Here is a 27,588-nt window from a genome sequence, read left to right on the forward strand (position 1 = left end):
ATAAATTAATGCATTTCATCATCATCATCATTTTAATGGCAATTTTCCAAAATTATGCAAGTTAGCTAGCCATCACATTCCAAGTTCCAATTTAAACTTTGTTACTGAACAGTACAGTTCCCAATTCCATCAAAGTGCATACTGTGAACACCTTCATTACAGAAATCAAATTTGGATGACCTGTGTTGGTGTAAAGAAGAGATACAAGTTTAAATGTGCTTTGGGGGAAAAAAAAAAAAAATCAAAACACAGTCTACAATGTTATTGGGTTTAAAAGACAGTATGCGTTGATTTCCTTGTTCCATATACAACATGCTAAATTGGCAACATCCACTATTACTCAATCATGATAAATTTAGGAAATACCGATAGCCATTGCTTTTACTTTAATCTACGGACATTCTTAAAAGTAAATTACATTATAACTGCAAACAAATAATGAAAAGTAAATTATATTATACTTCACAGGTTTTCTCACCTTACATAATAACTTACCAGCTGTATGGCTATCATTAACACAGTTTTTAAAGAGAATGTTCGATCACAAAGATCAAAAAGGTCTTCCAAACTGGGACCCAGTAGTTCCAAAACCATGGCATTATACTTCCCACAGGGACCAAAGTAATATACCTGGGGCAATCCCTCAGCTGTAGCACAAAAAGAAACAAAACATTAAAAACACCACATGCAAATCTACCTACATTTTTTTTCAAACAATACAGTGGAGGAAATAATTTAATCCCCTGCTGAATTTGTAGGTTTGCTAACTTGCAAAGAAACTAACAGTCTCATATTTTTATGGAAGTTTCATTTTAATGGAGACAGAATATCAACAAAAAGAAAAAATAAACACATTACACAAAAAGGTATAATTTGATTTGCAGGTCATTGAGTGAAATAAGTATTTTATCCCCTACAACCCAGCAGAATTCTGGCTCCCACAGATTATGGTATACAAATTACAATCAATCAATTACAGATACTCCTGATCTCAACTCGTTGTGTACAAAAAGCACCCCTGTCCACAGAAGCTTGGTAACTCAAAGCTTCAGCTCCCTCCACAGATTTTCTATAGGATTGAGGTCTGAAGATTGGCTAGGCCACTCCATGATCTTTATGTGCTGCTTCGTTAGCCACCCTTTGTTGCCTTGGCGATATGTTTTGGGTCATTGAAGATGGATCGTGGATGGGTCTCCCAGCATGACAGTGTTCTGGCTGAAGGAAGCAGGTTCTCGTCCAAGATTTTACAGGCCCCTCAATGCGGTGAAACCATCCTGTACCCTTAGCAGAAAAATAGCTCCAAAACATAATGTTACCACCTTTGTGCATGACTGTGGTGATGGTGTCATACTCAGCATTTCTCTTCCTCCAAACACAGCAGGTCGGGTTGATGCCAAAGAGCTCAATTTTGGTTTCATCTGACCACAGCACTTTCTCCTAAGCCTTCTCTGAATCATTTAGATGTTCACTAGCAAACTTAAGACGTGTACGTGTGCCTTCTTGAGCAGGGGGACCTTGGTGACTGTGGTCCCAACTGCCCTCTTGATCATTAACAAGCGCCTCCTATGTAGTTTTGGGCTGATCCCTCACCTTTCTCATAATCCTCCTCACCCCATGAGGCAAGATCACGCATGGAGCTCCAGGCTGAAGGCAATTGATAGTAATTTTATATTTCTTCCATTTCCAAATAATCGCACCAATAGTTGTCACCTTCTCACCAAGCTTCTTGCTGATGGTCTTGCAGCCCATTCCAGCCTTGTGCAGGTCTACAATCTTGTCCCTGATGTCCTTCAACAGCTCTTTGGTCTTGCACATGGTGCTGGAGAGGTTGAAATGGAAGAAACTGATTCCGTGGACAGATGTGCTTTATACACATAAGCTGAGATCTGTGATTGATTGTAATCTGTGTGCCACATGGGCACACAGCCAATCTGTAGGAGCCAGAATTCTGGCTGGGTTGTAGGGGATCAAATCCTTTTTTTTACTCAATGACATGCAAATCAATTTGTAAAATTTTTATGCAATGTTTTTTTTTTCTGGTTAACATTCTGTACAAAGTTGATATGCTGAACAAAGTCAGTGCTCCAAATATAATATTCTTATGAAATTAAAAACAAGTCCATTTATCCAAACAAAAATTCTATCCAGATATACGGCTAAGAAAATGTGTTCTCAGCATTTTTTTAATACTTGTGGAAGTCTGGCTATGTTTCAATATGATGAAATAGACAGTAGGTTAATAAAAACAGTGATGTCATCATGATGTCACAGCCACTTAAAAAAATATGAAACAACATAAGGAAATAAATGTTGGATTAACACTTTAGCTTTCCAACATATATAGGATATACCAGGCCTAATTTTTTTTTATTTTTACTATTTTATGTTACAGATTTACATACTGATTTGTCCACTTAATTTCCATTCTGGTTTCAATTCAGTGTATCAATATGACAAACTTTTCCCTTTGCAATAAATGTTGAACTGCATTTTCCAACAAATGCCCAAACATATAGTTTTTTTATTAGAACATACTAAAGAATGTACAACTACTAAACTGCCCTTGAATGCTTCAAAGTCTAAAGAAAAGCAATATTCCACATGAATGGCTGCTGAACATAAGTCAATGAAGCCCTAAAGAATGGTTGCATTCATTTCCATATTCTGGTACACTTTTGCTTCAAAGTGTAAGTTTATGCAGCAACATGTAAAGGTCTACTAAAATTAAGAGGTAAACAGGGACATTGTTTGTTATAATAATAAATTCAGTCTAGATTCACTTTTAACAGTTCTGCTATATTTATGAATAGTTGCAGAGTTGTGCTATCTAAATGATAACCATCGCAAGTTCAGCAAAATCAAACTTGGCAAGCTTAGCAAAAAGCAAGACTGTTCATAATAATCAGAATTATCATCAAAGAACAGTTTCTATATTAAACATACACTTCAGAAGTGTTCTTTGTTGAGGCAAAGTTATGAGATCCAGTGCATCTTCAAGTATTGCAGGGCTTGCCATGAACAAAGACTGCTACAGAAGAAATAAGGGTTGTCATGTTTTTTGCTTTCAGTTTTCTGAAGTAGAATTTACAGATCGACTGTTTCTGCATATTTTAGATAACAGCTTTTCATTTCCTTTTCCTCCTGCAATAGACTACCTTATGTGAACCTAAATGTGCTACCCATGTAAATCTTTATAATACACTAAAATGAGACAAAGCAAAAACAAAAAACACTATTTCCCAACATATTAGGACATGCTAGCTGCAGACCCCAAAATCAGTTTTGAAGCCTCATAGTGGTGGGAACAGATACATTTTCATTTATGAATAAAGATCAAAATTCCATGCAATGGATCATACTGTCTTGGTTTGATGATTCAGGCAGGCAACAGGCTTTCCATTGAAAGCGAAACTGAAATACACAGCAAGACAATTCAAAAGAAAGAAAAGTCACAGTAACACTGAGGCATTATGCAGACATTTTACTGTTGGTATAAAGGAGCCCCAGGAGCGTTTGACACACTTCTGCAGAATAATTTGCTGGCTGAAAGTACTCAGTGTTCAGAGAGAAGATGTGCAGCATTGTTCATAATGGCACTCAGCTTTAATTCTGTTTGCTACAACCTCCAGGGTGTCCAGTGTGTATCCTATAACTGAGCTTGCCCTTTTTTTTTTTTTTACTCGGTTTGTTTGATTCAGTTGGCCTCTCCTGAAATGATGTTATCAGCCTAGCACACCACAAAGTAGAAAAATCACACTGGCCATTAAAGAGTTATAAACTTCCCACTTTAAAGGAACACAGTCTACAAAAGAAAGAGCTTGTTCTGCCCTTCTTATATAGTTCCTCTGATTCGAGACCAGTCCAACTTGTCATTAATTTGGACGCCCAAGTACTTGTAGGAGTGGACCACCTCTACATTCACTCCTTGAAGTTACTGGACATAGAGGCTTGTTGGTGCGGCGAAAGTCTCAATGCCGATGTTTAAGATGCAATTTTCTTTGCACCAAGAAACAAACTTTTACACCTGACTTCTATACTCTGTCTCACTCCCTTAATCAATACACCTTATAAGTGCAGAATCATCTGATAATTTCTGCAAGTGACATAACCTGCTGTTATATTTATAAGTCTGAGATGTACAGAGTAAAGAGAAAAGGAGACAGCTCTGTTACTTGTGATGCTCCAATGCTGCACACATATGTATCAGAAACACAGTCCTTTAATATATAGAGAACAAAAAAAATACATCTTTGTTGAACTATTCTCTCTCTTTATCTTACGAAAAGGGAACAAAAATTATACTTTTCCTTTTAATTCGAAGTTAACATTTATTAAAGATTGACTTTTAAATACTATTAAAAGACTTCAAATCTGTTTGCCAGTTAATCAGATATACCTTTGTCTGGTTTACAAGTTTCCTGGTGTCTGTGAACTTGGATAGAGTGTTTACAGTATTTGTGGGGACTTTGAAGCTGCTGCATAAGTGGAAACATACAGCGTGTTCTCATAAATTTAACTTCTTCAGAAGGGAAAATGTTCTAAAGGTTGTAAAACTTGCTTGACACACAGGTGATTACTTTCAGCTGTGGCAGGATGCTGGTGGCCAGACCCAGCCGGGATGCCTGAAAGGACCAGGAGGCGGTCTATAAGTTCCCCGGGCCACGAGGGGGCAACCGCCCTGGATGATGAGGGGACCACAGGGGCGGAGCAAAGAGGTTTAAACCCATTGGGGCCCATGGCCTCCGGAAGGAGACTCCCTGAACATCGTGGAGCCCGGGAGACCTGCACTTCCGCCACACCTGTTCAGGTGGAAGACCCTTCTTCCAGAGACACCCGGAGTTCTTTCGAGTGCTTGTGAGACAATTCTGCCACACCAGGAAGGGCTGCTAGAAGGTCACCAACGAGCACCTGGGTGAACATAAAAGGGGCTGCCTTCCTATAGTCTGGGAGCTAGAGTCGGGAGCAGGACAAAGCTCCAGTGAGGAGAGGAAAGGCAGTCCACGGACAGTTGAAGGCCTGAGGAAGGGTGTTTGGTGTGGGAGTAGAGTTTGGGGACACTTGTTTAAATAAAAGCGTGTGTTTTTATGAACTGCCGGTGTCCGTCTGGTTGTGTCCGGGCTGAACATCTCACACGGCTTAAGTAACAAACACCACCTTCGGTATGACTTTTCAACCAGTAAGGCCAGGTTTATACTTCATGCGACACAACGCGCTGTACTGTTTATACTTGCGGGTGAACTTTATGTAAATCTGGAGGATTCCACCGGGTGGCACTGCGAGATATCATGGTGATAAAACAACGGTTGGCTTCACTGTGTTGTGACCTGCCTGAAACATCCATTAAATTCAGGACACATTGCCAAAATAGCTCTCAAAATGATGGAGGTTTAATGATTACATCCATTAATCCAGGGGCACGCCCATTCAAGGATTCATTGGGTATGAGGCAGAAGCAATCAGCTCATTGTAAGGTGAATACAAGCACACACATACTCTAACATCATTTTCACATCACCAAATCCCCCCAACGTGCATGTCGTTGGTAGGAAACTAGAGCACACTGTGAGACAGCAGGGATATGGATCCACCAATGTGCAAATGTAGTTAACGATTTCTGTAAAATGTCACATACATGTTTTAAAATATTTCATCAAGAAAGTGATATTAAATATAAATCAAGTTATTAAAACGTGCAGAGCTTGAATAACGTAATATGTGTTCTTTGTAGCAATCACTGCCTGCCACTGCTATCAGTGCAGGAGGAAGCCCCAGAAGCTTATAGCAATTAACAAGTGGGTAACTTTTAAGATGATGTTTACAACGTTCTACTTTAAAGACAAAATAAACTACGAGATTAAAGATGAATTTTCCACAGACCTTTTTTCGTCACGGAGTCCCTAATTTTTTTTCTCTGTGGCTCAAATATACTTCCATACATTTTGATGCTGTTGTGAAGGTGAAGGAAAGAAGAAAAAAAAAAAAACAGACGGCACAAAAGATAGTATGCAAGACCTTTAAAATGTATCAGGTCATTATGATGGGAAATATGTGACGTTTGTATTGCCTATGTGAAAAATGCATGAAGAAAAGCAACATGAATACATTTGTATGTCAGCATTTAAGTTTGATGATTTACTTCATCACTGAAGCACACACAATGATCCTGTAGGATCTGCAAATTGGCTTGCTGTCACGTTGAAAGTAAACAGAGACTGACATCACGTTTCAATTTGAACATACTGCACCCCTGTGTTTATTCATTTTATTTTTTAACTGGTACAGCAACTCATGCACTTGTTAATTTCTGAGTACATGCTCAGAGGACATGTCAAATGAACACTGGGAACGCGTGGCAGCCATGATTCATGCGCGCATGTGTTCTGAGTGTGAAGTATAAACCGGGACTTAGTCTCTGAACACAAAGTACAAAGCAGAAATGATGCTTAGTTTTTGTCCATTTCCTATAGTTTCAAGAGATAGAGGGGACTGTTTGGTTTTTAAGGCCTACAGAGAGAGTTCACTGGGACAGACGAATGAGCAGCATGCTTTGGTTTTCATATACAGGTCTCCCTCACCATCAGTCTGTACTTGGAAAAGAATCATTATGGTCCCACAAAGTTAATGCCATTTTGCAAGTATAAAGTACAGTATGTCTGTGATGAATTAGCAAGCAACTCTTTATATTAATCAAAATGAACACACTGCTTCATTTAAAGTTTTCCCTATTTGTGAATTATGTTGTTCTTTATTGAGGCTGGGTCAAATGCTGTGCTCAAGGCAAATTCTGTTACATCTGTAATGTTTCAAGTGTTGCAGGCCATCATTCAGTGCCAAGATCAGTCACTAGAACTCTCCTTGAGTAGAGGGGTGCACAAAGAATTAGGTAGCATAAAATGCTGCTGTGGAGAGTGTAAACCAAGTCCAGGCTGAGCTGAAGCAGAAAAAGCAAGGACCTAGTGCTGATAATGCATTATGATGACAGAAGGAGATATTTTGATTTTGTTGTTTTAATTAGTTGCTTGTGCATGTCCAATCTATTGGCTGATAAATGATGCATATGTTTGTCTTTCAGTTCGGCAGATCTGAGTTACAGTCACTCTGCCTGCAGGCCAAGGTGTCCAAGAGTCTGGGAAATGCATGCAAAAGTGCCACTAAATTGTGAATGAAACTGCTAGACACTGTATACTGGAAACAGACTCACACTCACAATTCCACGAAGAAATTCATTGTTCAATTTACTGGTCTGGGATTGTATGCAGTCACATATGGCAGCTGCAGTGAATGTATCATGTGCCATGCCAAGTTCGTAAAACAGGGACAGCATCACGTTGTCCTATAACACAAAGTTGTTTAGACAGTCACAAATTATCACTCAAATTTTTCTTCATTATGGAGATATGTACTGAAAGTACTGCTCCAAACCTCACCCATGCAACCCCCTTTATTTTAGCTCCCTTGAATTTCAAGCCATGCACGTAAGCATTGGTTTTAAAATGGGGTATTCTAGTTATCTTTTATACTGTATAGACAACCAAGAGAACTGTTAATTAATCCCAATAATTGGTTTGATTCCTTAAGGAACAGAAACTGAGAAAATTTCCAAAATGCCTTTTCTGCTGCAGCTATGCTATCAAGATACCTGCTATACTATCTCAGTGGTGCAGTTACTTCAGAATAACTGGGTGAAATCAGGCCTTGAAAAACAAATCCTGCAACACTGCATTAGAATTAATATTTTTCCCAAAAATCACATTACTTAAATATATTAACTGTAATAAGCAATTAAACCAGTGAAGGTACTGTTAAATAGTCCAGTGAATCTTTAACAAAGTAGTCATTGGTCGGAAACATTTTAAGTACCACTGACTAACAGGAATCGTGTTCTTTAAACTGAAGCTAAATGTTTTAACAATTTTAAAAAATAAAAAAAAAAAAAAAAAAGAGGAAACAATATATATTGGTTAATTTGCAATTTTCAATTAATGACAACAGATAAAATCACTGACTTTTCTGATATGGTAAATTATTTTGTATTTTTTGCATAATGTCTCTGAATTTCAGTTAGCTGTGGCCAAAATTCTCATAAAAATAAATTACAATAAATATTTCCTATCCTTATTGGGGTAATCTACATGAACTACTCTTGGAAAACGTAAACTCAAAAATCTTATACAAACAAAAAAAAATAATTCACCAGAATTAAATTAATGAAGTTGCCCTCAACAATGAAAACATTACTCACTCACCAACAAAAATACTATTTCCCGTTTAGCTAAAATGATGAAATTTAGCTGGAGGACATATCCAGGGCAATAGGTACTCATAAGAAACAAATGTCAGTATATCAATATTTAGGGGTAACACGTCCATAGAAACACTAAATACCCCAAAATCTCAAAAACCCTTTTGGCTGAAATTTAATGAAGTAGAATAAAGAAAAATTAATCAACCTTTTTTTTATTATTATTAATTTGCTGACATGTCGTTATTAATGTGAGTGGGCCATTTTAATGCACCATTTCCCCTTTCTGCCACAGCTCTGACAGTGATCGCACTGAAAAATGGGGCTTGCCATTTTATGCAAATGAAGGCCACTACAGTAACAAATAGGGAGGAGGAAATTTCAGTAAAGCTTAGATATGACGTGTTTAGCAAACACACTATGCTCTATTGCCAGGCACTATGGATGTGAGAAGAGTCAACTTCATGCAACTGATTTAACAAATATATTCCTCTCTCATCATCTGCAACCTTGTGACAAATGGTGACATGGAGACTACAATACCTATCACCCAGTGTGCTTCTCCACCCGATTTCATCAGTTCTCACAAAGTTCTTCATCAACAAATGGTTAATGTCATCAATGGTGGTAACTGCTGCATTTTTTTTCCTCTGCCACTTTGGGATAACAATTTCATGATTCTTATCATGCATGCAAACAGCATTCTGATATATGATGTACTTGTGGGAAAACAATGGCAAAGGCTTTTTAAAAAATATATAAGGTAGTTTTAATATACAGTATAATCAGTTTATTTCAGATTTATTATTTCATGTATAAACTACAATTACATTCCTGGACAGTTAGTTGAGAATGCAGCTGCAAGAATTTTAGCTAGAAGAAGAAAATCTGAACATCTCTCACCAGTTTTAGAGTTGTTACATTGGTTACCAGTGTCTATTCAGGGCAGACATCAACTAAAGTCAACATCTAGGGGCAGAGGGTGATAAAAGCTGCAAACGTCGATAAAACTAAGTTACGTTATGGTACACCCTCATAACTAGGAGGACTGATGGACTCACCGACTTGACGTCTAATTCATGCATGTACATGAGTAGCGTAAACAAGAACGGCATCGACATCAGGTGAGAGCGGAGCAAATATGCAAAGCAAAAATTGAATTGGACTCTTGAGTTATTGAGCACCAAGTTTGAATATTTTTGAATACTTGCCAACAATCACTACTTGAAGAGGAACCAAATTACAGACAGTACTCTGTTAAATTATCATCTTGTTCTTCCTTCCCTTTTTTCCATAATGTGGTGGAGACCCTCCTTGTTGGTCAGAGCATGTGTATATTAGTATATGATATCAAAGGAGGGGCCCTCTTAAATCTACGCACACCATGCTACAGTAACATTCGATCGAAGGCTGGGATCCCCTTAAAACACTATTTGCAAGGCGTAATAACCACTGTGCCACCACATTCCTTATCAAGTACATGAATTTTACTGCATAAGTTATGTAAAATATACCACAAGAATAGGCCCCAGCTGCTTTGTGAGTCTGCCTAGTATAAGTGGGTTTGAAAAACTGATGGTGAATGAAAAATATTGCATGTTGGTGGCAAGTTGCATTAGCAGGGGATCAGACACCCACAGTATAAGCAGATATTGCAGATATTCCATTATGTAAATGAGAGGCTTCAGGGGATCTTTTAAAAGACACACCCCTTACAAAGCCCTAAAAGAATTCCAATTTGTGTGGCCAAAGTGAAGTATAGAAAGGAACCTAAAAGGGCAATGTAAACAGCAAGAAACCATGAGCATTCTAAGTGTACAAGTACTGGAGGAGCACAGTGATATACTGTAAAAACACCTGTACTCTTGCCATTCAAAATTTGTGCATGATGCACCGATCAGGCAGCCTTCCCTCCTGCTAAACTATCACAGGCATCTCACACACCTCCTACTGCGAATGTGAGTGCATGACAACTTTCTTACAAGGTTGAAGTCAATCTGCATCCTGCCAGTCAGTCTGCCTCACGCCTGTCCTTCAACAGAAACAGTACGGCTTACAGAGCTCGCCAACGTATCATGCAAAGTACTGTTTGTGATGGCCTTTACATAAGAAACATTTATATGTTCCTTACATAAAAGCCAGATCGAATGTAGTTTACCTTGATTTATTTACTTATCTTCCTACAGCGTAAAGTCACAAGTAGACTGCAGAGCTTCCTGTGTTTGATCGACAACGGCATGCTCACAAATTGTACGTGTAATGCCACGAAAAATGCCTGCTTACACATAATTACAAGTGCAATGGTACGAGAATGCAGTTGAACTTCTTTTTTGGGCGCATACACCGTCCAGATCTAAACACTAGCGTGGAGAGTCGCTAGCGTACTGAAGAGTCTATAGCAGCAGTTGGAAGCTCCATGTAACTACTGTTATGGTTCTGCCTTTGTCCAGAAATGGTTTCATAAGCTTTATGACCTTAGTCTTGGAAAGTTTTTCTCCCGTGGGGTGACTGGGATCTTTTCCTGAATAAGATCAAACACAGTTGCATACGGTGCGACAGCAGCTTCCACCTGCAGCTGAAGTCACTTCAGTACACATGTACTGTGTCAGCGTGCCTGTGTCGCTCAAACACAGGAAGCTCTGCAGTTTACTTGTGACTTTACGCTGTAGAATGATAAGTAAATAAATCAAGTTAATAACAGTTGATCTGGCTTTTATGTACAAAGTACAGTGACGGCAAAAGTGCAACGGCAGCTTCCAACTGCAGCTATAGACTCTTCATTACGCTAGCGATTCTCCACGCTAGTTTTTATATCTGGACAATGAATGTGCCCAAAAAAGAAGTCTAACTGTATTCTCGTACCATTGCTCAAGTACTGAAGTGTCAACAGGCATTTTTCGTGGCATTACACGTGTAACTTGTGAGCATACCCATTTCGATCAAACACAGGAAGCTCTGCAGTCTACTTGTGACTTTACGCTGTAGGAAAATAAGTAAATAAATCAAGGTAAATAACATTAAATCTGGCTTTCATATAAGTAACAAATGTTTATGTAAAGACCATCACAAAACAATCACAAAATGAATTTGCAAGGTACGTTGGCAAGCTCTGTAAGCCATGCCATTTCACTGCAGGACAGGCGTGGGACAGACTGACTGGCAGGATGACGCCAGACTACATCCTGCATCCATACAATGCCATCTTTCGCCTTTACGCCTGGAGCAGCTGTGTTGTTCTTGTATGTAAGTGGACGTTTCTTGCAGGGATGGCTTCTGTTCTCTTTCTCCGATGTAGAACCCTCATCCGAGATCACCTCTGTAATAGCATGTCTATTTGAAAACAGCAGTGTCAAATCGGGAGAGGAGCGTGAACACGACTGAAATAATAAAACTGAATTTAAAAAAAATACTAACCTTTACAAGTACCACACATTTAGTGGCTATTACAGACTAAAATCAAATGTATGTTTTTATTGTATAATAGTAACAAGTGCAGCTCACCACTCAAAACATTTATTTTGGGACGTGGGGAGGCTTGAACCCATGACCTTTGAAATAAAAGTCAGCAGTTCTTACTGCTGAACTACCAAAGTCATTGAAAAAACCACACTAACCCAATTTCTTATTCTTCGGTTATAGGCTTGAATAAAAGTGCACTTGTTCTGTTTTGTTAAAGTGCTTATTTGCTATTTGGAGTTCAGTCTTCACACATTATATACATTTCATGTCAAAATTTTATCGTTCATACTAAAACATGAAAAATGTCTTTTAAGTATGTGTTCAACATTTCTCGCATTTCCTGTCATCCTACACTACAGAATAAAAACATACATTTGATTTCAGTCTGTAACAGCTGGTGTAAATTTATGATACTTGTAAAGGTTACCTTTGTTTTGTTTTTTTTATTTGTAAAGGTTAGTTTTTTTTTTTTTTTCTTTTAATTCAGTTTAATTCTCTTTGGCATGTTCATGATTAAATGTGTTTTTATTCTGAGATAGTAAGAATAAGAGCAGCTCACTTCTCAAAACAGACTCGTCCGGGGTCGTACCCGTAAAGTTTTGATTACCAGTCAACAGCCGATACCGCTGCGCCACCAAAGCGGTCCTAGCAAAAGTGTATCAATGTCGCACCCTAACGCTGGTTCTTTTTCTGCAGTTATAGTCTTGAATAGAAGCGCACTTGTTCTGTTATATTGTACCTTTTGTGAAAGTGTTTATTTGATATTTGGACTCCAGGCATCACACATTATACACTTCATATCTACATTTTGTCAATTATTACTAAAACATGAAAAACATTTCTGTTTTAACGAGGTGTTTACATAAACAAGAAATATATGTGTTCCAAATAACAATATAGTATTTATAAAAAGTGTCATTTTGCTTGACTTTTCACTCTATACAGCTCTAAGCAACTGACACGCAGGAAAGCAGACTTGAGCCGAGAAAACTGTGTGGCAGTGGGGGGATGCAATAGTAGGCTGCTTGCTGCTTATCAACACATTTACTGGACAAAAGACGCTGATACGGAGGTGCGAAGCAATTTAAAGGTGGGACAGATCTACGAGTTTCTTCATAGGCTTTGGTTGTTCTAGTGTTAATAGCTTATCAGATAGTTTTAACTGCTCCTTCTGACTTAGGAAAGATTGCCATATATGAATAAGTTGAAAAACAGAATATTATAGTACTTTAAAGGTATGTTTCTAAATAAGTGTAAGAGGAAAGAAACCTTTAACATTACAAAAAAATCTTACCTGTACATCCTAGCTGTTTGTAAAACCTGTATTCTAAATGAAGTTGAGGCGCTCTGGACTTTATTGGTTCCTAAAAAGAGAGACAAAAACAACACATTAAATACAGAAAAAGTCTATAAGAGTAAGGCGCTGTGAAGCTGGCGGAATAGCATTTTCTGATTGAGTTAACATCTTAATTCAGTGAAGGTTTGATAACTATTGTTTATGCATCCAAGTGTTTGTTTACTGTCCTCTAAAACTGAGCTTTGAAAGAAAGTAAGAAGTTGATGTGGTAGGAAATCATCTCATCATTACCAATAGCATCAGCCAACTTATGTTCCTTATCACAAAAAAACACCTTATGAAAGGTACTTGTGTGGCATTTTTTTTCCAATACTAAAGATCAAATATCAGATGGACGCTGTTTCAACTACTTCAAGTACTCCAACAACAGGTGACATGATTTTTAAAGTAAGAATGTTTTTTCACAAATTACCTGCACATGCTAGAGCAAACTTGCAAAATTGCAAAAAGAGCTCAGTGATTATTTTGGCAAAGTCCACTTTAACATTTCAGCTACAAGTGGGAACAATCTTAAAGTAAATGCAGAAAATTATTTCATTTTAGGTTGACTAGTGAATCATAGCATTCATAATTTTGATTTGGGTAATATTAAGTAAACACCTCTAATTTTGGTTCTGTACATTACCACAATGAATTTTAAATGAAACAACTCAGATGCAGTTGAAGTGCAGACTTTCAGCTTTAATTCAGTGGTTTGAACAAAAAGATTGTATAAAAATGTGAGGCAACTAAAGCATTTTTTTTTTTACACAATCCCTTCATTTCAGGGTCTCAAGAATTTGGACAATTGACTCAAAGGCTATTTCATGGGCAGGTGTGGGCAAGTCCGTCATTATGGCACTATTAATTAAGCAGATAATAAGGCCTGGAGTTGATTTGAGGCGTGGTGCTTGCATGTGGAAGATTTTGCTGTCAACAGACAACATGCGGTCAAAAGCTCTCCATGCAGGTGAAAGAAGCCATCCTTAAGCTGCGAAAACAGAAAAACCCCATCCGAGAAATTGCTACAATATTACGAGTTGCAAAATCTACAGTTTGGTACATCCTGAGAAAGCAAAAGCAAGCACTGGTGAACTCAGCAAAGCAAAAAGACCTGGATGTCCACGGAAGACAACAGTGGTGGATGATCGCAGAATCATTTCCATGGAGAAGAGAAACCCCTTCACAACAGCCAACCAAGTGAACACCACTCTCCAGGGGGTAGGAGCATCAATATCCAAGTCTACCATGGCACTGGGACACTAGTGTTTATTGATGATGTGACACAGGACAGAAGCAGTCGAATGAATTCTGAGGTATTCAGAGACATACTGTCTGCTCAAATCCCGCTAAATGCAGTCAAATTGATTGGGCGGCATTTCATGATACAGATGAAAAAAGACCCAAAACATATAGCCAAAGCAACCCAGGAGTTTATTAAATCAAAGAAGTGGAAAATTCTTGAATGGCCAAGTCAGTCACCTGATCTTAACCCAACTGAGCATGCATTTCACTTGTTGAAGACTACACTTCGGATAGAAAGGCCCACAAACAAACAGCAACTGAAACCTGCTGCAGTAAAGGCCTAGCAGAGCATTAAAAAGGGAGGAAACCCAGCATCTGGTGATGTCCATGAGTTCAAGACTTCAGGTTTCATTGTCAGCAAAGGGTTTTCAACCAAGTATTAGAAATGAAAATTTTATTTCCAGTTATTTAATTTGTCCAATTACTTTTGAGCCCCTTAAATAAAGGGATTGAATTCAACCCACTGAATTAAAGCTGAAAGTCTGCACTTCAACTGCATCGGAGTTGTTTCATTTAAAATTCATTGTGGTAATGTACAGAACCAAAAATAGAAATAAGTTGTCTCTGTCCAAATATGCTTGGATATACAGTTGTGTCTATACATATACGGACAGTAGAACATTTCATAAGTTTGGCTACATACACCTCCCCAATGAATTTGAAATGAAGAAATAATCACATAATTGAAGTGTATACTTTCAGCATAAATTCATACAGAACAGAAATATCATATAAGCCATTCAGGAATGACAACCACTTTTATACATGGTGCCCCCATTACCAGGGGCTTAAAAGTAAATGGACATTTGACTGACAAGCTGTTCCATAGCCAGCAGAGAACAGTTTTCTCGTCATGTCATTAACCATTAAACAGGTAGAAGGGTCTGGAGTTGATTCCAAGCGTGGAATTTTCATTTAGAAGCAGTCGCTTTTACCTCTCAGTATGAGGTCCAGACAGCGGTCCATGTAAGTAACACCACAAAATCATAAAACAAATGAAACAAAACAAACCCATCTGAGAGATTACAAAAACACCAGGGGCCTCATGTATAACGCTGTGCGTAGAATTCGCACTATAACATGGCGTAAGCTACATAAATCTCGGTCAGCGTGAAAAGTAACGCTCGTGCACACGCTTTATGTAACGCCCCAACTCCTCCCAGAATAACGCCTCTTTGAATATGCAAATCAATATAAATAACCCTTAAGCTCAGCCTTCTGTGAAAAGACAATGGGAAAAGCACGGGGGAAAAATATAAGAATTTCAGCGAATACCAAGTGGAGGCAAAGGAAAAACATATTTGTTGGTTTAAGGATGTTGATCGAGTGACATAGTGTGCTGGAGAAACTTGAAAGCTCACATTCAGAAAGTTGCAGTGTGCCTAAAATAAGAAATCGCATACCAACGTCGCCGTGAAAAGGCGAGTTGTAGCCCACTATGAGTGTCATATGAAAGCTTATTAGGGTACAGAGAAAAAAAAAGGCACACAGTGGGGGAAAAAGCACGAAATGTCAACTTCAATCTCGAAATTCCACTTTAATCACGTAGTTTATTTTGTCATTAAAATAGATCATAAACTTCATCTTAAAATCGTTTAACCAGTTTCTCAAATCACATCATAATTAAAAAGTATAGCACGTTAAATGCTTTGTTTTGTATGTGATCTTCTATGTGCTCTGTGTGTGTGAATCACTATGTGCTTCTTAAACCGGATCTCTTCTTCCGACAGGACACAGAATCCATTACATTCATGATATTACAGCTCTCTGAATAACTAAAATACTGAGATGTATAAGTGATATCATTTTCATGATGATAGTTAAAGCACGTTATTAAACATGGGTTTCACGGTGCAGTGATTGTGTGCGACCTTCGATGAAATTATTTATTGCAGCAGTACTTATGGGCGGCTCTATGTCCAATAGAGAAAGTCCAAGTTCAATATGGTATCTTATGCACGGTGGATCGCCACACAATCAGCTCTTTAATAGACGTTAAGCCATCTGTAAGCTTAGAGCGCCGATTCTTCAAAACGTACTACGAAGATATTTCAACGTTCCTTAAACATGTTATTCTATCCTTTACGCCAGTCCCAGTGAAGAATATAGATTTAAATGAAGTTAAAGTTTTATCTGTATAATATAATAAACATTTTGCTGCATTTCATCTTAAAAATGATATTGACATCATATGTAAATATGCACTTCATAAAGTGGCGCAGGTTATGTAATATTATAACTGCAGTGCAAGTTTACAGAGTAATTGTACTTAGAAGTACAAACAGTTCTACAAGGAGCACTTGACTGAGTGCATTTAAAGTTCTTGGGATGAAACTGTCTGAATCGTCGAGGTCTGTACAGGAAAGGCTTTGAAACGTTTTGCCGTGGCTGAGACAGCGTGTTCTTGAAGCTGTAGACCAATAATTATTTTTCCGATCAGCTGCTGCTGTGATTCACACTCAGATACAGTGATATAAATACTCCGAGTGGTGCAGTGAGAGTAATATGGAAAAAGATGATCCACTGTGGCAACTCCTAACGGAAGCAGCTAAAAGAAGAAGGTGCAGTTAGAGTAACAACACTAAAGCAGCTATGGTATTTGGAATACTACGGCTATTCCCTGGACCATTATATTGTTACAAGTTAATTACAATCAGATGCATTATACTAATAAACAATATGCGGTTAGCTTCAGTGTATTTATAAAGCCGCGTCAGGAAAATAAGGTGTAACCACACAGGAACAGTAGCATTGCTTTGACGCTGGGTGCCGCCAGTTTGCAAAATCGAACGGAGAACTTGCGTACGACAAGGTATGAGGTACCATGGAAAAGTGCATGGCTTTACGGCAAGTGTAGGTTTTATACATCACGATTTGAACATGGAAAAGTTCTTACGCAACATTTCTGTGCGTACTCACCGTTTATACATGAGGCCCCAGGACTGGTCAAATCAACCATCTGGTACATTCTTAAAGAGAAGGAACATACTTGGTGAGCTCAGCAATACCAGAAGTCCCAGACAATCATGGAAGACAACTGTGCCGGATAATGGCATAATTCTTTCCTTTAGAACATTAGAACACTCTAGACAAGAACAAGTCATTCAGCCCAACAAAGCTCGCCAGTCCTATCCACTTATTTCTTCCATAAAAACATCCAAGTTATGAAAGTTACTAAAGGCTTACTGACTACCACACTACTTGGTAGATCATTCCAAATGTCTATCGTTCTTTGTGTAAGAAAAAACTTTGTAACGTTTGTGAGAAATTTACCCTTAACAAGTTTCCAACTGTGTTCCCTTGTTCTTGATGAACTCATTTTAAAACAGTCTGAATCCACTGTACTAATTCCCTTCATAATTTTAAACACTTTAATCATGTCGCCTCTTAATCTTCATATGCTTAAACTGTATAGGCTCAGCTCTTTTAACCTTTCCTCATAATTCAACCCCTGTAGCCCTAGAATCAGCCTAGTCACACTTCTCTGGACCCTTTCTAGCGCTGCTATGTCCTTTTTGCAGCCTTGAGACCAAAACTACACACAGTACTCAAGATGAGGCCTCACCAGTGCATTATAAAGGTTGATCAGAACCTCCTTAGACTTGTACTCCACACAACGTGCTATATAACCTGTCGGAAAGTCGATAGCTTAGTGTCCACTAGGACTCCTAAATCCTTCTCATAAGGTGTACTTTTCATTTTTCCGACTGCCCATTGTGTATTCAAACTTATTATTTCCTATGTGTAATGCTTTACACTTACGGACATTAAATTTCATTTGCCACAAATCTGCCCAATCCTGTATGCTATCCAAGTCATTTTATGATAATGGATTCCAAATGATCTGCTAATCCACCGATCTTGGTATCATCTGCAAACAACCAGCTTGATACTTATTTACCCATTTAAATCATTTATATATTTTAAAAACGGCAGCGGCCCCAGCACTGACCCCTGTGGAACACCACTCTTAACATAGGCCAATTCTGATGAGGTTCCTCACACCATCACCCTCTGCTTCCTGGGTCTGAGCCAATTCTGCACCCATCTAAAAACATCACCCTGAACTACCACTTCTTTTAATTTGATGCCAACCTCTCATGTAGAACTTTATCAAAAGCTTTCTGAAAGTCAAAATAAATATCATATCCTCCACTCTGATCATATCCTTTTGTTGCCTCCTCGTGGAATTCCAGTATGTTAGTAAAACACGACCTCCCTCTTCTGAACCCATGCTGACTGTTCAGAATAACTCCTGTCCTTTCCAGGTGTTGCTCAATCTTGTCCTTAATTCCTTCCATTAATTTTCCTGTGATGCATGTTAAGCTTACTGGCCTATAGTTGCTTGGATCTGCCCTGTCACCCTTTTTATATAATGGGATGATATTTGCCGTTTTCCAGTCCTTCGTTCCTTTGTGAAGAAAAATCAATTCACAACATTTACCCACACCAAGAACACTCTTTGGATAGTAGGCCTATCATTTCCAAACTCTACAATCAGCAAAAGACTTCACGAAAATAAAGACAGAGGGTTTACTACAAGGTGCAAACCATTGGTAAACCCTCAACCATAAGAAGGACAGATTAGACTTTACCAGAAAATATTTTTAAAAATCCAGCTTTGGAACAGTTTTCTTTGAACAAATGAAATTAAGATTAATATGTACCAGAATGAGGGAAACAGAAAAGTTTGGAGAATAAAAGGAACGGCTCATGATCTGTAGCATACCACATCATCTGTGAAACATGGCTGAGGTAGTGTTATGGCATACGTGACTGCCAATGGAAGTGGGTCACTGGTGTTTATTGATGACATACCTGCTGACAAAAGTAGCTGGATTATGTCTGAAGTATACAGGGCTATACTCTCTGGTCAGATTCGGCCAAATGCTGTAAAACTGATAGGATGATGCTTCACAGTACAGATGGACAATGAGCCAAAACATACTGTGACAGCAAACCAAGTGCCTTTCAAGGCAAAGAAGTGGAACATTTTTCAGTGACCAAATCAGTTAACTAACCTCAACCCAACTGGAAATGCATTTCACTTGCTGAAGACAAAACTGAAGGCAGAAAGTCCAATGAACAAGCAGCAACTGAAGACAACTACTGAAAAGGCCTGGCAAACCGCCAGTAGGGTAGAAACCCAGCATTTGGAGAAGACCATGTGTTCAGACCTCAGTCTGTCATTGACTGCAAAGAATTTCCAAGCAAGTGTTGAAAATGATCATATTCATGATTGTTAGTTTGTCCAAATACTTTTGAAGCCATGAAAATGGGGGAAAACACAAAAATGGTTGTCTTTCCTTAATGGCTCATACAATGTTTTGTTAAATGCCTATGTCTACGCTTCAGTCCTATTTTGATTGCTTCATTTCAAATCCATTGTGGTGGAGCACAGAGCCAAAATGATATTGTCCAAATACTAGGAAGACCAATACAACACAAGTGTTACAAGACTTCAGACTGCAATCATATTTCCTGCAAGTGCGGACAAGCCAAATTTTATATATTACCAAAAATATTTTTTTTTCTGACTTTAAAACAATCATTCCGTCACTCTGTCAAATATATTTCATCAATAATTTCAAACAAGCCATCCCTTCAGTAGTTGAACAAACATTTATATATTCCATGGGAAAAAGATTGTGGACATCTGACCATCCTGCCTACATGAGCTTGCTGGACATCCCATTCCAAAACCAAGGGCATTAATATGGAGTTGAACACACCCAGTGTGGCTGTACTCTTCAGGAAAGGCTTTCACCATGATTTTGAAGTGTGTTTTGGGGAATCTGTGCCCTTTTGGCTTAAAGAACATTTTTTAGGTCAAGTATTTACGTCGCTGAATATGAAGACCTGGCTCGAAATCGGCTTTTTAATTCATCCCAATGGTGCAGGGGTGAGGTAAAAGCACTGTGAAGGCCATTAAAGTTCTTCCACATAAAATTAGTCAAATCATGTGTTTATGGAACTGGCTATGTACACAGAGGCACAGTCATGCTGGAAGAGAAAATGGCCTTTCCCAAACTGTTTCTAAAAATATTGGAAGATGATTGTCTAAAATTAATTTATAATTTATATGCTCTAGCATGAACAGGACCCTTAACTGGAAGCAATGGACCTAAGCCTAAACGTTGAAAAACTGCATTAGACCATTATCCTTCCTCAAACTAACTTTATAGTAAGCACTATACACTCCTGAAGGTAGCATTCTTCTGCTTTTCACAAAACCCAGATTTGCCCATCAGACCACCAGATAGAGAAGCAGGATTCATCATTCTGGTGAAAACTTTTCCACTGCTACACAATCCAGTGGCAATGTGCTTAATACTATTCCAACAGATACTTGGTAATGGATATAGTGATCTTAGACTTGAGTGCAACTACTCTGCTATGGAAACTCATTTTATGAAGCTCCTGACGCACAATTCTTTGCAGATGATGTTTCCAGAGGCAGTTGGGAACTCTTACTAGTAGCACAACAGACAATAAGCAAATTTTACATTTCATGCGGTTTGACACTCAGTGGCCCCACTCTGAGTTTGCATGGTCTACCACTTCATGGACACTAGACGCTTCCACTTCACAATGTTAACACTTACAAATTGACTGGGGCAGATTTAGCAAAGCAAAAATTTCACATACTAACGTCTGGCAAAGCTGGCATCTATGACAATGCTACATTAAAGTCAGAGATCTTCAGCATAACACATTCCACTGCCAGTGTTTGACATTAGAGAATATATGGTTATATTATTGATATTGTTTGGTTGAAACAACTGAGCTCAAATGTTTGTAGGGGTATCTACCTACTTTTGGTCACATAGTGGATGAGTGTTAGAACAACAACTTACCAAAATTGAGCATCACTTGTCCGGACATTGTGCCTGGCCTCAACACTCTAGTTCATAATATCAGTTGAAATGGGCTTTTTCTTGACTAGTCATTACATTTTGACTTGAACAACATAAATATAACAAGAATGCTAGTATAAAAGCAAAAAAACACAGTATTTGTAAGATCACAGGCATTTCCAAACAGTCAACTGAAAAATTTGTATTTTTGACAAAAGAAGATCAATCAAGACTCGCATATTCATTTAAAATTTTCCCACAAAATTGAAAACTAAAGTGGTCTTCCTTCAGAGCACTAAACATATTATAGTTAATTTTGAAGAAAACTAGTAAAATTAAAATATTAGAAAGTTCATGCTTACCAATTTGATGGCTACATATTCATTTGTGTAAAGGTTTTTTCCTAGGAAAAATAAAATGATGTCAGTATGATGCATTGTCAAATGATGCCACAGACTACGGACAATATTCTTTCAACAGATAAGATACTTTATTAATCCCAAGGGGAAATTCATCACAACATATACAGTGGGATGCAAAAGTTTGGGCAACCTTGTTAGTAGTCATTATTTTCCTGTATAAATCATTGGTTGTTACGATAAAAAATGTCAGTTCAATATATCATATAGGAGACACACACAGTGATATTTGAGAAGTGAAATGAAGTTTATTGGATTTACAGAAAGTGTGCAATAATTGTTCAAACAAAATCAGGCAGGTGCATAAATTTGGGCACCACAAAAAAAGAAATGAAATCAATATTTAGTAGATCCGCCTTTTGCAGAAATTACAGCCTCTGAACGCTTCCTGTAGGTTCCAATGAGAGTCTGGATTGGGGTTGAAGGTATTTTGGACCATTCCTCTTTACAAAACATCTCTAGTTCATTCAGGTTTGATGGCTTGCGAGCATGGACAGCTCTCTTTAACTCACACCACAGATTTTCAATTATATTCAGGTCTGGGGACTGAGATGGCCATTCCAGAACGTTATACTTGTTCCTCTGCATGTAGTGGATTTTGAGCAGTGTATTGGGTCGTTGTCTTGTTGAAAGATCCAGCCCCGGTGCAGCTTCAGCTTTGTCACCGATTCCTGGACATTGGTCTGCAGAATGTGCTAATACTGAGTGGAATCCATGTGTCCCTCAACTTTGACAAGATTCCCAGTCCCTGCACTGGCGCCACAGCCCCACAGCATGATGGAACCACCACCATATTTTACTGTAGATAGCAGGTGTTTTTCTTGGAATGCTGTGTTCTTTTTCCTCCATGCATAACGCCCCTTGTTAATTTTAGTTTCATCAGTCCACAGCACCTTATTCCAAAATGAAGCTGGCTTGTCCAAATGTGCTTGAGCATACCTCAAGCAGCTCTGTTTGTGCTGTGGGCGGAGAAAAGGCTTCCTCTGCATCACTCTCACATACAGCATCTCCTTGTGTAAAGTCGCGAATGGTTGAACGATGCACAGTGACTCCATCTGCTGCAAGATGATGTTGTAGGTCTTTGGTGCTGGTCTGTGGGTTGACTCTGACTGTTCTCACCATTCGTCGCTTCTGTCTATCCGAAATCTTTCTTGGTCTGCCACTTTGAGCCTTAACTTGAACTGAGCCTGTGGTCTTCCATTTCCTCAATATGTTCCTAACTGTGGAAACAGACAACTTAAATCTCTGGGACAGCGTTCTGTATCCTTCCCCTAAACCATGATGGTGAACAATCTTTGTCTTCAGGTCATTTGAGAGTTGTTTTGTGACCCCCATGTTGCTACTCTTCATAGAAAATTAAAGGAGGAGGGAAACTTACAATTGACCCCCTTAAATACTATTTCTCATTATAGGATTCACCTGTGTATGTAGGTCAGGGGTCACTGAGCTTACCAAACCAATTTGAGTTCCAATAATTAGTTCTAAAAGTTTTGGAATCAATAAAATGACAACGGTGCCCAAATTTATGCACCTGCCTGATTTTGTTTGAACAATTATTGCACACTTTCTGTAAACCCAATAAACTTCATTTCACTTCTCAAATATCACTGTGTGTGTCTCCTATAGGATATATTTAACTGCCATTTATCGTAACAACCAACGATTTATGCAGGAAAATAATGACTATTAACAAGGTTGCCCAAACTTTTGCATCCCACTGTAGAACATCGGTAGAATATTGATTGTTTAAAAATACTCTGGAATAAGTTTATGAAAGATGCTGCCATAATGAACAGGGAATGAGAGTTTATTGTAATCAAGGAAACAGAAGATTTGAGCAGAGCCTTTTTGTATTTTAGAGGCACAACTGAACAGTACATTTTCTATTCCCTCTCCTAACAAACGATGGTTATAGTTCAATAAAACGTGAATTCATTATTTTTCACTAATGAAAACAGAAACCCACACAAAGCACCTTATTATTGAAAGATTGAATCATCAGACAATTTGCCACCATAGGAACCTTTTTCAGAAACCAGGAACTTTAGAAACTCAAACATTTGTTGCACTCCCACAAAAGGAACTCAGGCCGTTTGTAGTTCCTGACAGGTAGTTTCTGGTACTTTTTTGTAGATCCAACTCCAGGGTATGTACTTTTTGTTCAAACAGGGTGTGTCTAAGACGATGAACTGTGCTGAGTGGTTGACCACAGGCACTGACGTATCTTACAAATCTGTATAGAATTTATTTAGATATACAGCTAAATGAATGAGGTTCAGGTTTTATTAAGTGTTTTATATATATATATATATATATATATATATATATATATATATATATATATATATATATATATATATATAAAAGAAATTGGAGTCATCCATCTGGCTTGATAAAATGCATTTTAAAATGACCATGTTTGGCTGAACTGGGGTTTAACCACAACACAAAGCAGGATTGTGAAAAAATCAAAAAAAGAAAACAAGACCAAAAAAGAAAAAAGTAGACCGTAACAATAAAATGGTTCTGACAGAAAAACCAACAAATGGCTTTGCATGATGGAAGCTATTGTAAGTCACAGACCAGCATACTCTGGAAACACACCACTTCAATCTTCATACCTGCCACCCTGATGCTTAATGCTTCAAAACTCAACCAACAAAAGTATCCCTGGGTCTATATCATACAGAAACTCTGATTCCTGAAAACAAAGTTCCTGTGGTGGGAAAGCACCTACTGTATCACACACACACACACACACACACATACATATATATTATATGTATGTATATATACAGTATATATCGGTCATAAAATTAGAATATCATGACAAAGTTGATTTATTTCAGTAATTCCATTCAAAAAGTGAAACTTGTATATTAGATTCATTCATTACACACAGACTGATGTATTTCAAATGTTTATTTCTTTTAATTTTGATGATTATAACGGACAACTAATGAAAGTCCCAAATTCAGTATCTCGGAAAATTAGAATATTGTGAAAAGGTTCAATATTGAAGACACTTGGTGCCTCACTCTAAACTGCTAATTAACTCCAAACACCGGCAAAAGCATTTAAATGGTCTCTCAGTCTAGTTCTGTAGGCTACACAATCATGGGGAAGACTGCGGACTTGACAGTTGTCCAAAAGACGACCATTGACACCTTGCACAAGGACGGCAAGACACAAAAGGTCATTGCTAAATAGGCTGGCTATTCACAAAGCTCTGTGTCCAAGCACATTAATAGAGAGGTGAAGGAAAGGACAAGATGTGGTAGAAAAAAAGTGTACAAGCAATAGGGAGAACCGCACCCTGGAGAGGATTGTGAAACAAAACCCATTCAAAACAGTGGGGGAGATTCACAAACAGTGGACTGCAGCTGGAGTCAGTGCTTCAAGAACCACCACGCACAGACGTATGCAAGACATGGGTTTCAGCTGTCATACTCCTTGTGTCAAGCCGCTCTTGAACAAGAGACAGCGCCAGAAGCATCTCGCCTGGGCTAAAGTCAAAACTGCTACTGAGTGGTCCAAAGTTATGTTCTCTGATGAAAGTAAATTTTGCATTTCCTTTGGAAATCAAGGTCCCAGAGTCCGGAGGAAGAGAGGAGAGGAACAGAATCCACGTTGCTTGAGGTCCAGGGTAAAGTTTCCACAGTCAGTGATGGTTTAGGGTGCCATGTCATCTGCTGGTGTTGATCCATTGTGTTTTCTGAGGTCCAAGGTCAATGCAGCCATCTACCAGGAAGTTTTAGAGCACTTCATGCTGCTGACGAACTTCATGGAGATGCAGATTTCATTTCCCAACAGGACCTGGCACATGCACAAAGTGCCAAAACTACCAGTACCTGGTTTAAGGACCATGGTATCCCCGTTCTTGATTGGCCAGCAAACTCGCCTGACCTTATTGTGAAGAGGAAGATGCAATACGCCAGACCCAACAATTCAGAAGAGCTGAAGGCCACTATCAGAGCAACATGGGCTCTTATAACACCTGAGCAGGGCCACAGACTGATCGACTCCATGTCACGCCGCATTGCTGCAGTAATCCAGGCCAAAGGAGCCCAAACTAAATATTGAGTGCTGTACATGCTCATACCTTTCAGTTGACCAATATTTCTAAAAATCCTTTTTTTGCATTGGTCTTAATTGATATTCTAATTTTCCGAGATACTGAATTTGGGACTTTCATTAGTTGTCAATTATAATCAAAATTAAAATAAACATTTGAAATACATCAGTCTGTGTGTAATGAATGAATCTAATATACGAGTTTCACTTGTTTAAAGTTGGAATTACTGAAACAAATCAACTTTGTCATGATATTCTAATTTTATGACTGGCACCTGTATATGTATGTATGTATATATATAGATTGATACTTTCTGCACTAATACGTTTCTAATACAAAGTTGAATGAATTATTCAGTTACTCACTCAATCATACTGTACTTTGAACATTACAGAGTTCAAACCCTAAATTCACAGAGTTTGAATGATGCTTCTACAGCCACACAGGACATCAGCACGCCTCACTAACGAGCAGTAAATGTAATTTCATTTTATTATATTTACATTATGTAATATTTACATATTTATTGATTCAGACTTCAGAGTTCAAACAGCCCCCTGAAACAAATTAAGTTTGAAGTATGATTCACCACTGTATTGTTGGGGGGTGGGGGGGTTAAAAAAAAGAAGAAAAAACAAAATCATCACATGGATTTAAGATAATGTAAAATATCTGATGCAAACAAATAACTTTTGTTCGGAATATAAGATGACATCATGCTTTTTTGAAGTCTAGAGATTTTTATTGATTATCTATACTATTACAAACTTTCTATTGTATTACAACTTACTCAAAAGTTCTTACTGCAGAAGCAATAATATTAAATTTAAGCACACAAGTATTTTAATTATACACCAACATCATTTTTGATAAGCAAACTATAGTAATAATGCAAGAAAAAAATTTCTTCTCAATCTGGGGTGCTCTGGATTTTGTGAGACAGAACATTTTATATGGGAAGAGTTGCAACTGTTGAAGATAGCATAACACAAATTGACCAAAACCAAAAGTGCCACTTTTTAATTGTAAAACACACAAACAAGGAGAGAGTGTCAGTAAATGTATGGTAGAAAGGAGATCAATGCACACAATTGACAACGTGTTAAGGCTGTCCACATTAAGTAAAATTGTCTTATGTTTCATAACAGTCAGGAATTTCCTTTTAAGATCCTAGTAAGAATTGTGGAATACTGCTAAATACTTTGCTGGGAGTTTTTCCTACTTTTAACATTAAAATGTTTAGAACTTCATTGAAGAAAAATCAATTCAACCAAAACACTACATATTTAAAGATGAATAATTAATATTGTTTGCAACAAATAGGCATATTGCTTTACATCACCTGAACATAAGCATAACAAACACCATTTAAGGAACATTGTTTTATTTCCTTTTCTGCTGAACAATGCCAGTACTTCCTCTTTTCTTCTTCCTCTCTTTCCCAGTTCATGACTATCATCTCTTATAGTAGTTCCCATTGCTTAAACTTGAAGATGATAAGCTGCAACATTTGTGTTCCAGAAACAAAACGCATTGTTTTGGAGGATAAATGCAAATGCATATCGTGCAAGGTCAAATTCATGCCACATTACACATTCTCACAGACATCTTAAAAATACAATATAATGCAGAAAAAATAGGCTTACTACAAACAAGTTGCCAAATTTATTCCCACAGACAACAAAAACCTTGTTAATATGAATTTATATGTAAATCCATACAAAAACATGGGGTAAAGAGAGTACATTCTTAAACAATCAGAGAAACAAAAAGACCAAAAGGAAAAAAAACCTGAAGTGGGTTGAATGAATAAAATAAAAATTGCTCATTACAATCAATGGAAATTGTCCCGGTTAACATGATCGTCAATAATTGTATGACAAACTCAGAACTGT

At 37.9% G+C, this 27,588-nt stretch overlaps 1 protein-coding gene across 2 annotated transcripts in view; it reads right to left on the reverse strand.

The window, feature by feature from the left end:
• csnk1g1 (casein kinase 1, gamma 1) overlaps positions 1 to 27,588 on the reverse strand; it is a 171,067-nt gene that overhangs the window by 109,350 nt on the left and 34,129 nt on the right. For both annotated transcript variants that reach the window (XM_039773484.1, XM_039773483.1), the window contains exons 3-5: positions 21,562 to 21,602; positions 12,996 to 13,065; positions 496 to 647 (exon numbers count right to left, since the gene is read on the reverse strand). In XM_039773484.1, the coding sequence (XP_039629418.1) occupies positions 496 to 647; positions 12,996 to 13,065; positions 21,562 to 21,602 (263 nt within the window). The remainder of the gene's footprint in view (positions 1 to 495; positions 648 to 12,995; positions 13,066 to 21,561; positions 21,603 to 27,588) is intronic.

This window comes from Polypterus senegalus, chromosome 12 (genome assembly GCF_016835505.1).
Source record: "Polypterus senegalus isolate Bchr_013 chromosome 12, ASM1683550v1, whole genome shotgun sequence".
Classification (NCBI taxonomy): Eukaryota; Metazoa; Chordata; class Cladistia; order Polypteriformes; family Polypteridae; genus Polypterus; species Polypterus senegalus.